The sequence below is a fragment of the Salvelinus fontinalis genome, chromosome 6 (assembly GCF_029448725.1).
Source record: "Salvelinus fontinalis isolate EN_2023a chromosome 6, ASM2944872v1, whole genome shotgun sequence".
Taxonomy (NCBI): domain Eukaryota; kingdom Metazoa; phylum Chordata; class Actinopteri; order Salmoniformes; family Salmonidae; genus Salvelinus; species Salvelinus fontinalis.
In genome coordinates, this window is record NC_074670.1 from 22337703 (window position 1) to 22353060 (window position 15358).

A 15358-nucleotide genomic window follows, 5' to 3' on the forward strand; every position below is an offset into this window, starting at 1 on the left:
GTCTCTCCCTCCCACTGTTCCCTCTGTGCGCACCACTGTGGGAGCTGGGTTTGAAACCCCTCTGATCCCAAAGGCTCGTGGTGACAAACCACTTTCATCCCTGCCCCCTAGGGCCTAACGGTGGAGACGACATTATGGTTGAAAGGGGAGACCGATTATAATTATGCTGGTTGTTCTTCCCTGTCTAAAATACCTGTTTAGGCTATACTCATTTGTAACATGGAAAGCGCATGGCATTTATTTTGTGTGTTTTACAGACACACACAGTTTTACTGGATGATAATATCAAGGTGTCTGGACTGTTACAATAGTAGGCTATTTGAGGAGGTCTAATAGGATATCTCTAAGTCAATACCTCACAGTTTTAATGAACATAGAAGTGAATTACGGGTAAAGGGTTTGCTCATATAAACAATAGGCCTTCTGTCAGATTTGTAAAATAGTATTTCCTTTTCCATCAGTAATCCTAGATGTGGCTTTCAGAAGTATCATAGGCCTATTTATAAGGGCATAATTCTTATTTGAAATATGTAACATTGTTTCGGGTATATAACTAAGACATTGAAACTCATCAGCCATGCACACGATGAACAATTGTAGACGATCCCTAAACCATGCCATCTGTTAGTCCAACCCTTTTTTCCATGTGGAGGAGAGAGACGGCTCACTGAGACAGCAGGGCGCCTGGAAACAGGTTTGAACAGCGCAGAGCAGAGAGAGGCTATCATGTTTGTCGCGCAGCTAGAGTAGCAGAAGAACATTGCGGAGTCCGGACCTGTGTGTTGTGTATAGTAGGTCGGATTTTTTTCTCCAAATTCTGTCAGCGATATTTTTCGATTTTAGGGGACCTTCAACATCTCTGCGCAACGGCGGGGAGTAGCGAAAACAACCAAAAGTTACGCAGGAAGGGAGTAATGTTACATTTACAAGGAAAGAAAAACACAACACAGAAAGGGAGCGGGGAAGTAGTGGCTCGCTAGCTGGCGAGTTAGCTAGTTTTGGAAGAAACTGCAAAGAAAGTATATCTGTGGCGGTGCGTAATACTTTAGCAATGGATTACAACAGAGTACTGTGTATATTTTTGCAGGTGTTTTTATTGATCAGTTTAGGATCTATAAGGGTAAATGGACAGTATGGCGACCGGGGAATGTCTATTCCGGAGCACGGCTTTTGCCAGCCGATTTCTATTCCACTTTGTACAGACATCGCATACAACGAGACCATCATGCCAAATTTACTAGGACACACAAACCAGGAGGAAGCAGGGCTCGAGGTACACCAGTTTTATCCGCTTGTGAAAGTTCAGTGTTCTCCTGATTTAAAGTTTTTCCTCTGCTCCATGTATGCGCCTGTATGCACCGTGCTTGAGCAGGCGCTTCCCCCGTGCAGGTCACTGTGCGAGAGGGCGAGACAGGGCTGCGAGGCGCTCATGAACAAATTCGGTTTTCAGTGGCCGGTCAGCCTCGCTTGCGAGTCTTTCCCGGTTCACGGAGCGGGCGAGCTGTGCGTCGGGCAGAATATTTCGGGTCAAAGCACACCGGTCAATCCCACCCCTGATGTAACGGAGCCTCCGCACGATACTGGGATTGTAAAAGGACAGTTCAAGTGCCCGGCTTCTCTGAAAGTACCCACTTATTTGAATTACCGTTTTCTCGGTGAGGATGACTGTGGCGCACCGTGCGACCCAAAGAAATCTAACGGAATGATGTACTTCAGCGAGGAAGAGTTAAAATTCGCCAGGATATGGATAGTAATCTGGTCCGTGTTATGTTGTGCATCCACGTTATTTACCGTTCTAACCTATCTGGTGGACATGAAGCGCTTCAGCTACCCTGAGCGTCCTATTATCTTCCTATCCGGTTGCTATACCATGGTATCCATTGCCTACATAGCTGGATTTCTCCTTGAGGACAAGGTGGTTTGCAATGACAGGTTTGACAACGACATTAGAACTGTGGTGCAGGGTACCAAAAAGGAGGGATGTACCATCCTCTTCATGATGTTGTATTTTTTCAGCATGGCCAGCTCCATCTGGTGGGTCATCCTGGCCCTCACCTGGTTCCTGGCAGCAGGGATGAAGTGGGGTCACGAAGCCATCGAGGCCAACTCGCAGTACTTCCACCTGGCGGCGTGGGCTGTGCCCGCCATTAAGACCATCACTATCCTGGCGGTGGGCCAGGTGGACGGGGATGTCCTTAGCGGCGTGTGCTTCGTGGGCATCAACAGCGTGGACGCTCTCCGAGGCTTCGTCCTGGCGCCGCTCTTTGTCTACCTCTTCATCGGCACCTCGTTCCTCCTGGCCGGCTTCGTGTCTCTGTTCCGGATCAGAACCATCATGAAGCACGACGGCACCAAGACGGAGAAGCTGGAGAAGCTGATGGTGAGGATAGGGATCTTCAGCGTGCTCTACACCGTCCCCGCCACCATCGTCATCGCCTGCTACTTCTACGAGCAGGCCTTCCGGGAGCAGTGGGAGAGGACGTGGATCAGCCAGACGTGTAAGACGTATGCCGTGCCCTGTCCGGCCCACCCACACCCGAACATGAGCCCCGACTTCACCGTCTTCATGATCAAGTACCTCATGACTCTGATCGTGGGGATAACGTCCGGGTTCTGGATCTGGTCTGGGAAGACCCTCAACTCCTGGAAGAGGTTTTATACGAGACTAGCTAACAACAGACAGGGAGAGACCACGGTGTGAGTGGGGTGAGACCTCTGGATGTACTGTAGCCTATGATGGGTGTCCCACACACAAAAAAAATTGTTTATTTACAGACTGAATGAATGATAATCGTTTTTGGACTTAATTGCCATGCAGAGACACTCATTGGTACATGATGTTTCTATTGTACATAAAACATTTTGTGAGATTTTTGTAAGTATATATTTGTATTTAAAGATCAAAATTCTCTTTTTTAGTGTTTCCCTCTATTAAAACCAACATTTATTTGACACACTTTGGGCATAATGGAAATGGACCTTGGTGATAAAGAGCCAGCTGCCTGAGCATTTAGCATTAAGGATGTGGTCGTCTTAGGACCTGAGTTGGCTTGGTCACTGCTGGGAGAGGGTTGTAGCTGTGTTTGATCAGTAGACTGGCTTGGAACATTGTTTCTATTCTAAGCAGCAGAGTCCCGTGAAAAACAATTGCTTCCTCGTCGGTCATTATCCCCTATAATACTGCTGTTCTTTCTGTCCAACTGTTCTCTTCTATTCAACATATTTCTAAATGCCTAAATGCCTGGGATTTGAAGGTTAAACATACGATCAACATGTATTTAAAAACGAGGTATAGGTTTGGGATTATGTGTTCAACATATTTCTAAATGCCTCGGATTTGACGGTTTAAAGTACAGTCAGCATTTTTATAACAAGAAAGTGGGTATAGGTTTGGTATTGTGTGCATATGTACTGTGTAGCCTACATGACACGAATCCTCCAAATACATATGTTTTCATAACCTGAATGAGAATGAGCCAGAATGAGAACATTTAGCCCAAAATAAAGCCCAAATAGTGGCACCAAAGTTAAAAGCCGTCTTTTGGTGACAAAATATTGTAATAGAATGAAAGTAAACCATTTGCAGTATCTTTTCAACATTTTGTTTATGTGTTTCAGATAGCCCTGCTGCCTATGAACACAGAACAGACACACCTTGTTTGTGGCTTTGTTTACCTTTTTGAGCACTTTGAGCGGAAATACTAGCCTGGTCCCAGATCTGTTTGTGCTGTCTTGCCAACCCCGAAGAACCATAGGAGTAGGCAGGACAGCACAATCAGGTCTTGGACCAGGCTAGGGGAATACAGAATGCTGGACAGAGACAGCTCAGACTCAGAGGTGGGTTACATAACACATCAGCTGCACCCCTAATGCTTTCTCACAGACAGACAGACATACAGACACCTGAAATACCAATCCTTCACTAATGAACAAGTTGAAATACGCAGTAGCCTACTCTACAGCCGGCTGTATAATTGGCTTATAAAAACTGAAAACAAATGAAAAATTGAAGGAGATATTACAGTGCGTTTTGTAATTTTCAGACCTACAGGTAATCAGAGTCAGAAAATGATTATTCCCCAGAAGGTAATTGTTGGCAAAATGTGGCTGTATTTTTTTGCAATGGGCCCAGGTGGCAGCTTTGAGCAGTTCCTTTTCACCCCTGAGTCATTTCTCTCCTGGTTAAGTGTGTGCTTGTGTTTGTGTTTGTGTGTTGGTGCTAACCATGCAGGATGAGCAGCTGTCTTTCGGCTTTATAACGGCAGACACCGTGATCTGTCCCCACCTCAAACATCTTCTGTTATGTTCTTGTCAAATGCATGACAGTTATTTTACCCTAAATGCATGACAGTTATTTTACCCTAAATGCATGGATGGCTCTCTATTAAACAACATGTTCATGCCTTTGACATCTATTATGTTTCATTCTGGTTTTCTGCATTTGTTTGTTATTAAAAACATATTTATAGAAACATTTCTTTATATCCACACTGATTACTTTAAAGAATAAACAATCCCACCTTTGTACCAACTGTCATGTTGATTTGAAATATCTATTATTTTCATGTGTTATAAACCAGAGTTTATGGATTTAATCATGCTCTTAGCCTAGTGTAGATTTACATTTTAGTAATTTAGCAGGTGGTCTTATTCACAACGACTTCCAGGAGCAAATAGGGTTAAGTGCCTTGCTCAAGGGCACATCAACATATTTTTCAACTAGTCGGCTAGGGGATTAGAACCAGCGACCTTTCGGTTCTTGGCCCAACGCTCTTAACCGCTAGGGTACCTGCCTAAAATGTAGTTTAAGATTTGGAGTGTCAACAAATCTGCTTCATAGACTCTGTGTAGTATTGACTTTGTAACAACATGGTAATAGCAATCATTTTTACAGCTGGAAAAGCTCAACAATGAACATGACTTTTATCTCAGTGGTTACAGCCAACTGTGAAGTCTGGTTTGAAAAATAACCTCTTTATCCTGGGTGGATGTTAATCAAATGCAGCTCCCTGGTTAGGCTAAATGAGGTGCATGGGAATCTTGTGAATGGTTGGTATGCACTGTGAATGCTCAGAGGCCTTGCTTGTGTAGGGGCATTGTTGCTTTGCACTTAAAATAGCTTGTGTCCCATGTCTGGCAGTCACATACGTAGGTCAGCTACTCAACTTTCATACAGCCATTGTTTAGGGTTGTTTGTTTGTTGTCTTTAAGTTTGTTGCTCTTTATAGAGGTTTTTCTGTTCACTCCTGTATCTATTGTGTCCCAAGCTTCTCTGAAGTCTGTGGCTGTATAGTTTGTGGCTAAGCTGACCGTAACTTAATGTGAACTATATATATGGCTCATGTCCAGTAGTTTATGCATACACACAGTTGGGGCACAATTCAATCCGCTGCGCTGAAGATCTGCTTTATAGCACGGGTGACAATTAAAAGCAATGTTCCCAAGATCGCGGAGACTGCATTCATGGTAAACGATACGTCGGCTCGGAAATGACCTTTAAATGTGAACTGCGCTACAACGCAGATATTCTGAGCTACGGATTGAATCGAGCCCTTAGTCTCAGACAGGTTAGCAGGTGTGCTGAAGGACACTCCCCATTGTCATTGTGAAAATGTTGAGTATCAGTGAGATGTAGTGAGTGCTTGGCACAGCGTTGAGGACTTGAGTCAATGCAGTGCCTAAGCAACCTTCAGGTCATTTAGCTGAATGATATCCACTTCTAGTCTCTGGATTCATAGTTATATGGGCTATGTTTTCCGCCTATAAGAGTACCACTGACCGACCTCTATTGACATACAGTACATGCCTTAATTTCAAGCCCTTATTGATTTGACTTCGCTGACTGAACATATACTAAGGCTGCATCACAAATGGCATCATATTCTCTATATGGTACACTACTTTTGACCCGGGCCCATAGGGAATAGGGTGCCATTTTTATTTATTTTTTATTTTTTTAAATAAAATTTTCTCCCATTTTCTCCCCAATTTTCGTGTTATCCAATCGCTAGTAATTACTATCTTGTCTCATCGCTACAACTCCCGTACGGGCTCGGGAGAGACGAAGGTCGAAAGCCATGCGTCCCCCGAAGCACAACCCAACCAAGCCGCACTGCTTCTTAACACAGCGCGCCTCCAACCCGGAAGCCAGCCGCACCAATGTGTCGGAGGAAACACCGTGTACCTGGCCCCCTTGGTTAGCGCGCACTGCGCCCGGCCCGTCACAGGAGTCGCTGGAGCGCGATGAGACAAGGATATCCCTACCGGCCAAACCCTCCCTAACCCGGACGACGCTATGCCAATTGTGCGTCGCCCCGCGGACCTCCCGGTCCTGGGCGCGAACCCAGAGACTCTGGTGGCGCAGCTAGCACTGCGATGCAGTGCCCTAGACCACTGCGCCACCCGGGAGGCCCTTAGGGTGCCATTTATGACACACATAATATGTGTATGCTAGGTCTCACTCTGTCTGCCTCCCTGTCTGTCAGTGCGTCTTCCTGATGCCTGGCTTGCTACTGGTTTGTCAGGAAGTGCTTGTACAGCCAGCAGCCCAGGCCAGAGCACACAGAGGACTGCTTGTCCCTCAGTTTCAGTCCCTCTCCTCTCTGTTGCTCTGTGGTCAGACTTTAGGCCTACTCAACAGCTCTACTCTGTCCTGGAATGCTGGGAGCTGGAGGAGGGCAGGAGAGAGAGTATAGAGACACAATATAAACCTAAACCTCAGCATCAACATGCATTATGGCCCAGTCACACAAGTTGCCTTGGACATTTTAAGAAGGCTATCGTGTTAATGTTGCCACACGATGGATGTAATTATATCTATTCATCATGCAGAGAGCTCAGTGAGATTTCCTGGTTTTGGAAAATACTGGAATAATTGCTAAAGTACTGCTGCTGTTTTCAAATGACTCAAATAACATTCTGCTTCACCTGTCACTATGTATGGGGTTGACCTTATGAACTTCTGACCCCTCTATCTTCACAGAGGACACGGCAGGTCAAACAGTGGTGATGTTATTGTGTGTTTACTCTCCCCTAGTACCTCCCCCATCAGCCCAGACAACAGGTTTTATGACTGTGGAGCGTTTCAGACTTGTCTGACAGCATGTTGTTGTTAGCTTATTCCACTGAGCATTTATCACCTCAGGGTAGACTTTGTAAAGACTGCTAAAGCTATGCTAACCAACTGACTGTAGTGCACTTTGGGAAGAATGTGGATGCTAACTATCTATAGTGCTAGCCTGCCAGGTGGATGCAAAAACAAATGTCTTCGTCCGTCTTAGTCTATTATAGGTGAATACAAAGATGGCTAAATCGCTGCTTTATAACCTAGAACAGTGGTTCCCAAACTGTGGGGCGATGGGTCGGCAGGGGGGGGGGGGGGGGGGGTCAGTCTGGCTTTCAAATTACTCTTGAATGAAAGTTGCAATAGTAGAATGCACAAGGTGCCATTTCGAAGTGGGTAGTGCATCATTAGTTCCTCTTGTCATGTCAGTCATTGCATACCGTAGAGAATTATGTCAGCTAATGATTTTTAGCTAGGTTTTTTAGCCCATAGATTTTGTAGTAATGTTCGAGTCACTCAGATATCACATGAATAGACATTAGACATGGCAAAATGTATAGGATTGCAAGAAAATTAGCTTTAAAACTGCAACATTTTCCCTGCACCCCATGACAAAATGTGTAGAATTGCAGGAAATTAGCATTAAACCTGCAAAATGTTCTCTCCACCAACAAGACGAGTGTGAACAGTTTGTGTCATGAACTGATTGTGCCCATCGAAATAGACGTGGCGCGAGCGCGTCCAAGGGTGGCTCGAGCGCGTCCAGGAGGGGCTCGAGCGCATCCAGGGGTGGCTCGGAATGTTCCCCGATGCTGGAAGGTGGAACTGAGTGAAAAAGTGTTCATCCATCCATGTATTTAAAATAATAAAAACAGATTTTCAGCCTCTGTTGTCTCAGTCACAAGACATGCACACAGAGTCTGAGACACACTGACCTTGTCATCCTGTTTCCCAGCGGCCCCTGCCTGAGCGTGTCTGAGTGTGTTGAGATGGTCATGTCTGTCATTGCCTCTCACACAAATCACTGCTGTTTCACAACGCCCTCCTCTGCAGAAGCTCTCACTCAGTGTGTTGTAAAGAACAAGTCAAACATACTCAAACAGGCCTTTCACAGCAGAACACAGAAGCAGTGAGTTCTAGTTTGTGTCATCAACCCTGATTTGTGATAAGGTTAGAATGTTCATCATCAGTGAACATCTACAATAACAATACAGTCACTGAAGTGTTCTTTTTAATGCAATAGATTTCAACAAGGCAGGATTTGTGGTAATATGAAACAGATTTTTCATGTCCATTCCTTGGAGTTCCTGCTAGTGAGCTCATCTGAGCCCAGCTATAATTAGCTTTTGTTGTTTGTAGCCTGCAGGAAAATAGACTTCCAGTACGAATCCTACTGTACATTGTTTCCATACATAGCACATAGTTTAACATTCCAATTTTGTGTTGAAACCTCCTCAAGGTCAAAGCAATGTTTAACAGCTCTTCTCTCTCTCTCTCTCTCTCTCTCTCTCTCTCTCTCTCTCTCTCTCTCTCTCTCTCTCTCTCTCTCTCTCTCTCTCTCTCTCTCTCTCTCTCTCTCTCTCTCTCTCTCTCTCTCTCTCTCTCTCTCTCTCTCTCTCTCTTTTCTCTCTTCTCTCTCTCTCTCTTTTCTCTCTCTCTCTCTCTCTCTCTCTCTCTCTCTCTCTCTCTCTCTCTCTCTCTCTCTCTCTCTCTCTCTCTCTCTCTCTCTCTCTCTCTCTCTCTCTCTCTCTCTTCTCTCTCTCTCTCTCTCAATTCAATTCGCTTTATTGGCATGATGTAACAATGTACATATTGCCAAAGCTTATTTTGGATATTTACAATATAAATTAAAATGAGAATCAAAAATGACAACAGTAACAACAATAACCAAGGGTCAAAATAACCATACATTCAACAATAACTATAAGAATACAGTAGAGTACAGGTTGATTGGTTGATTGATGGGTCTGTCAGACACTGTCCCTCATCTTATGGCAACCCACAGCTCTCTGCGTCCTCCCCCAACAGGACGGGTAGCCTATCCTCATCAGAGATGTCTTTGAAACCTTGAATAAGGGTTTCAAATTTGTGAAAATGACACTCTCTTATTGTTTTATATTTTTGACATTTTGTCAGGAAATGCAGCTCCGTCTCAGGTTCTGCTGTTGTGCAGTGGTTGCACAGCCTTTCCTCTACAGGTAGCCAGGTTTTCCTGTGTCTACCTTTCTCAATGGCAAGGCTGTGCTCACTGAGCCTGTACTTTGTCAAGGTTTTGATCAGTAACCATGGTCAAATATTTAGCCACGGTGTACTGTTGATTTAGGGCCAGATAGCACTGCATTTTGCTTTGAGTTTGTGCTTGTGTTTCCCAATAAGCAATGTAGTTTTGTTTTGACTGTGTTGTAATTTGGTTTATTCTGATTGATTGGATGTTCTGGTCCTGAGGCTTTAGTATGTTAGTAGAACAGGTTTGTGAACTCAGCCCCAGGACCAGCTGGATGAGGGGACACTTTTCTTTGCTCAGCTCTTGGCATTGCAGGGCTTGGTAATGATATGAGAGGGGGTCACTGTATTTTAGATGTTTCCAAAACTGAATTGCTCTTTTTTGAGTTTTTATTATTAGTGGATATTGGCCTAATTCTATCCTGCATGCATTGTTTGTAGTTTTCCTCTGGACATGTAGGATAATCTTACAGAACTCTGCATGCAGGGTTTCAATGGGGTGTTTGTCTCATTTGATGAAATCTTGTTTTGCAAGTGGATCTCTCTCTCTCTCTCTGCCTCTTTCTCTCTCTCTCTGATTACAGTATATTGTACCATGCTGTCCACCTGATCCAGTGAACTTGACCTGCCCCTCACACACACCTGGAAGAGATGTCACACCGGATGTGTCCTTGCTGCCCGGGTTCCTTGGGACGTCCCTACCTCATTGAAGTTGACATTTAAAATGGTTGGTAAGGGTAGGGTTGAAAGTTAGGGTTTAGGGTAGGGACATCCTGAGGATCCCAGATAGCACCCACCACACCAGATCACATGCCAACATCTGTCATTGGCTGTTCCTTTTGTAGGCGCCTTCTCCTCTCTGTCATCTCTCTGAGATCATTTTTATGTTTACTTTCCTTACCTACACATTTAATTCCTAAAGCCTTTTCTTTATCTCTGAAACGAGGAGCCGCTATGTTTTTGGTAACACTTTATTTGAAGTGTGCCTACTACGTACAGAAGGACTTCATAAGACACAGTACATTCCTGACATCAGGAGTCTCTATGTGCATGTTTGTATAGAATTTGCATTGCAATTTAGATAAAGCCTTCTGAACACTTTTCCTGTGCCGTTATTTCTGTCAGGCCAATCTGAGGATTATATTACACCACATTGAGAGCAGAGAGAGTAAAGGAGTGCAGCAGTGTTCTGTGATGGCAGCATTTCCCCTAGGGAGGTGTTGTCAATTCCCCGGCACCAATCGTAATTACGGTTTGTGATATTGTGTGACAGGGTTATCAAAGATTGCACTGCTGCGAAACCCTCTTCCTCAGGGAGAGGAGAGCAGCTCCTAACGAGGTGTCAATCACTGGGCCAACATGCCCGGGGGAGGAGGAGGAGGAACGTTATCTTCTGCTTATCTCTGGAAGTGAGTCATCCCTCCCTCCCATCTCTCTCTCTCTCTCTCTCTCTCTCTGAGAGGGGTCTTTTTCAGATTGCACATTACACTGCCTAGCAACAGCAATATGGATCCACGTTCATGGATTTACTCTAGATAGCATTATTGTTCTCATTGGTGCCGAACACAATGCCCAGAAGCCACGACTGAGGATGATGAACACCCTAACTTTCTCTGCTAGCATTTTACCATGTCTACGTAGGGGATGAATGATGAATGTTCACAGATGAGCATGCTTGAAACGTGTGCATGTGGAAAGTAGCTCAGTCACACTAAACCCAGTACATACAATCTCAACTCCCGTTGAGTGGACAGCTCTGGATTTTAAATGTGGGTTGTTTCAAACTGTTGACATACTTCTGCAGACGACGGGGTGAATAAAAACAGCAACTGTCCCCTCCCACATAGTTAGGCAGCCATAAAGATGAATTTGATCCTACTTCCGTGACGACCCTGTCATTAAGGTTTCCTCACATACTCTCTGTAAATCAGCCCGACGCTCATTGATGGCTGTCTGTGGCTTCCTGCCCCTACGGGACAAACAGACTAACCCAGGCCATACACAGTACACACACACACACATTCTCAACCAAACCGCTTTATGAGGGACAAAAAAAGATTCAGTTACTTTACAAATGGATTGAAAAACGCACACACACAGACACACACAAGAAGACACAGTAATGCTATCTATCGCCCACTGCGATCCAGCCACATATGGTGGTTCAGTTTCACAGGGTGATTCACTCCGTCAGACAGTGATTTAATCTCTAATAGGGATTCAATGGAACATCACTCAGTTTAGGAGCAACAGTGAGTTTCCCTGGGGGAGAGAGAGAGATGTGGGGAGAGAAAAAAATACAGATCAAATTGAATTATTCCTCAGCATCCTCACAGTGTTTGAGGCAGAGCTGAATGGAACTATGCAAGCATGACATTTCTTAATGGGAACTGTCTGTTTTCAACCTCTTGTTGTTTTGTAAAGAAGTGCAGATAGGAGCTGTGAGAGGGCAAGAGAGAGGGAAGAGAAAGGGTGCAGATTCATGCATTACAGAGCACAGCAGAAAGGAGTGAGCGTGCCACTGTGATGCCCAGTAAAGATTATACCACTTTGGCTTTGACCAAAGTCCTGCTGTTTCATCTGCTGTTTAAATGAATAATTGTCATAATCCCTTTATAAGGCCTATATAGCTGCTTCAGCAGTCAGGTAAAGTACATGAAGGTGGAAGGACCTTTTATGCAGTATGACTTTGGTCATACATTCTTGTGAAGCATTGTTGTAGTGCTTATAAAGACTATGGATGCGCTCATGTTGATTTGAGCTTTTGACACACACACACACACACACACACACACACACACACACACACACACACACACACACACACACACACACACACACACACACACACACACACACACACACACACACACAGAGAGAGAACGTAACTACCACTGAGAGTGTTTGGGCCTGTGGTAATGAGAACACACAGACAGGCTACAGAGCCCTCCTAATGGGAAACACAGGGACAATGTATAAATACACCGCTCTCTTTCTGTGTATGTGCTGCCAAGGGGGAGGAGCAGGGGGCTCTGCCAACACACCCAAGGCTATAGTGAGGCTAATAAGAACCATGTTGGTGGGTGTTTACAAGATGGCGTAGCAGTCAGACGTCTTTGTCCTCGTCTCGTCGTGTCCCATGTATATATCATTTTATATTTTTCTAAACCTTAACTTCAAAATACTCTCCTGCAACCCGCCTCACCCAATGTGGTGTGGATCTGCTTTTTTTCTAAAGTATTTTTCTTTACTTCTGAACCGGAATCCCCCAACAGAAGCTAGCCAGCTAACTAGCTACTAGCTAGTAGTCAGCTAACCACTGCTAGCGATCATCAGCTAACCTATAGCTCTGAAAACTCTCGCCAGTTTGCACAACGCAACTCAAACCAGAGCATACCGGACCTATTTTCTCTCTATATCCCCGGATTCCGGCTCTGAACCTTTTCACCTGGATCATCGCAGCTAGCTAGCTGCAATCCGAGTGGCTACTCCTGGCTAAAGTCTCAGTTAACCTGGAGCTAGCCCATGCTAGGCCCATCTCCCGGCTAGTTGAAGAGGTCCATCAGCCACTCCGGGGCTACAATACCTATTTTGCCAATTGGCCCGGACCCCTTTTACTGCCGGTACGGAGCTCCTTCAGGACTGGACTACCGACGTAATCTGCCCGAGGGGGTTATTCAACTGGCTCCTACGTCCCCTGAATGCTCATCTGCTAGCCTGTAAGCAGCGGGCCGCTAGCTGTCTAGAGCATATTGGACTGTTAGCTGAAGAGATCCATTAGCCAATTTCTTGGGCCACTATACCTATTTTGCCAATTGAACTGGACCCCTTTGATACACGGAACCCTACTAATCCATCACGACTGGTCTATCGACGTAACCGCACGAGGAGGCTCCGCACGAGGAGGCTATAACAGACTTCCTCTGCCCGAACATCCCTCTAAGGCCCTTCTGCTAGCTTGCTATCCCTGGCCTGCTAGCTGTCTGAATCGCCATGTCTCCAGCCAGCCTAACTACTCACTGGACCCCTATGATCACTCGGCTACACACGCCTCTCCCTAATATCAATATGCCTTGTCCATTGATGTTCTGGTTAGTGATTATTGTCTTATTTCACTGTAGAGCCTCTAGCCCTGCTCAATATGCCTTAGCCAACCCTTTAGTTCCAGCTCCCACACATGCAATGACATCAGCTGGTTTAAATGTTTCTAGAGACAATATCTCTCTCATCATCACTCAATGCCTAGGTTTACCTACAATGTATTCACATCCTACCATACCTTTGTCTGTACATTATACCTTGAATCTAATCTATCGCACCAAGTAACCTGCTCCTTTTACTCTCTGTTCCGAACGTACTAGACGACCAGTTATTATAGCCTTTAGCTGTACCCTTATCCTACTCCTCTGTTCCTCTGGTGATGTAGAGGTTAATCCAGGCCCTGCAGTGCCTAGCTCCACTCCTATTCCCCAGGTGCTCTAATTTATTGACTTCTGTAACCGTAAAAGCCTTGGTTTCATGCATGTTAACATTAGAAGCCTCCTCCCTAAGTTTGTTTTATTCACTGCTTTAGCACACTCTGCCAACATGGATGTCCTAGCCGTGTCTGAATTCTGGCTTAGGAAGACCACCAAAAACCCTGAAATTTCCATCCCTAACTTTAACATTTTCCGACAACATAGAACTGCCAAAGGGGGCGGAGTTGCAATCTACTGCAGAGATAGCCTTCAGAGTTCTGTCATACTATCCAGGTCTGTACCCAAACAATTTGAGCTTCTACTTTTAAAAATCCACCTTTCCAGAAACAAGCCTCTCAACGTTGCCGCTTGCTATAGACCACCCTCAGCCCCCTGCTGTGCCCTGGACACCATATGTGGATTTATTGCCCACCATCTATATTCAGAGCTCGTGCTGCTAGGTGAACTAAACTGGGACATGCTTAACACCACGGCCATCCTACAATCTAAGCTTGATGCACTCAATCTCACACAAATTATCAATGAACCTACCAGGTCCAACCCCAAATCCGTAAACAGGGGCACCCTCATAGATATCTTCCTAACCAACTTGCCCTCCAAATACACTTCTGCTGTTTTCAAACAAGATCTCAGCGATCACTGCCTCATTGCCTGCATCCGTAATGGGTCTGTGGTCAAACGACCACCCCTCATCACTGTCAAACGCTCCCTAAAACACTTCAGCGAGCAGCCCATTCATATCGACAAGGCCCGGGTATCCTGGAAGGATAGGCATCCTCAGTAGAGGATGCCTGGCTATTCTTTAAAAGTGCCTTTGTCACCATCTTAAATAAGCATGCCCCATTAAAAAAAAAATGAACCGGGAACAGATATAGCCCTTGGTTCACTCCAGACCTGACTGCCCTTGACCAGCACAAAAACATCCTGTGGCGTACTACATTAGCATCGAATAGCCCCCGGGATATGCAACTTTTTAGGGAAGTTAGGAACAAATATACACAGGCAGTTAGGAAAGCTAAGGCTAGCTTTTTCAAACAGAAATGTGCATCCTGTAGCACTAACTCCAAAAAGTTCTGGGACACTGTAAAGTCCATGGAAAATAAGAGCACCTCCTCCCAGCTGCGCACTGCTCTGAGGCTAGGAAACACTGTCACCACTGATAAATCCACTAAAATGAGAATTTCAATAAGCATTTTTCTACGACTGGCCATGCTTTCCACCTGGCTACCCCTACCCTGGTCAACTGCCCTGCACCCCCCACAGCAACTCGCCCAACCCTCCCCAATTCCTCCTTCACCCAAATCCAGATAGCTGATGTTCTGAATGAGCTGCAAAATCTGGACCCCTACAAATCAGCTGGGCTAGACAATCTGGACCCTCTCTTTATTAGAGAGGGTCCAGATTGCCCCCTATTACTAGCCTGTTCTCTTTTGTATCTTCTGAGATTCCCAAAGATTGGAAAGCTGCTGCGATCATCCCCCTCTTCAAAGGGGGAGACACTCTAGACCCAAACTGCTGCAGACCTATATCTATCCTACCCTACCCTGTCCATTTCGAATCCCACCGTACCTTCTCCACTATGCAATCTGGTTTC

General features: G+C 45.3%; 1 protein-coding gene across 1 annotated transcript; it reads left to right on the forward strand.

Annotated features, from left to right (window-relative positions):
* The first annotated feature begins 666 nt into the window (after nt 1-666).
* LOC129857339 (frizzled-1-like) lies at nt 667-4531 on the forward strand. Its single transcript, XM_055925488.1, has one exon. It carries the CDS (start codon nt 1052-1054, stop codon nt 2699-2701), a length of 1650 nt encoding a protein of 549 aa, XP_055781463.1. The 5' UTR covers nt 667-1051; the 3' UTR covers nt 2702-4531.
* Nucleotides 4532-15358: the final 10827 nt, after the last annotated feature.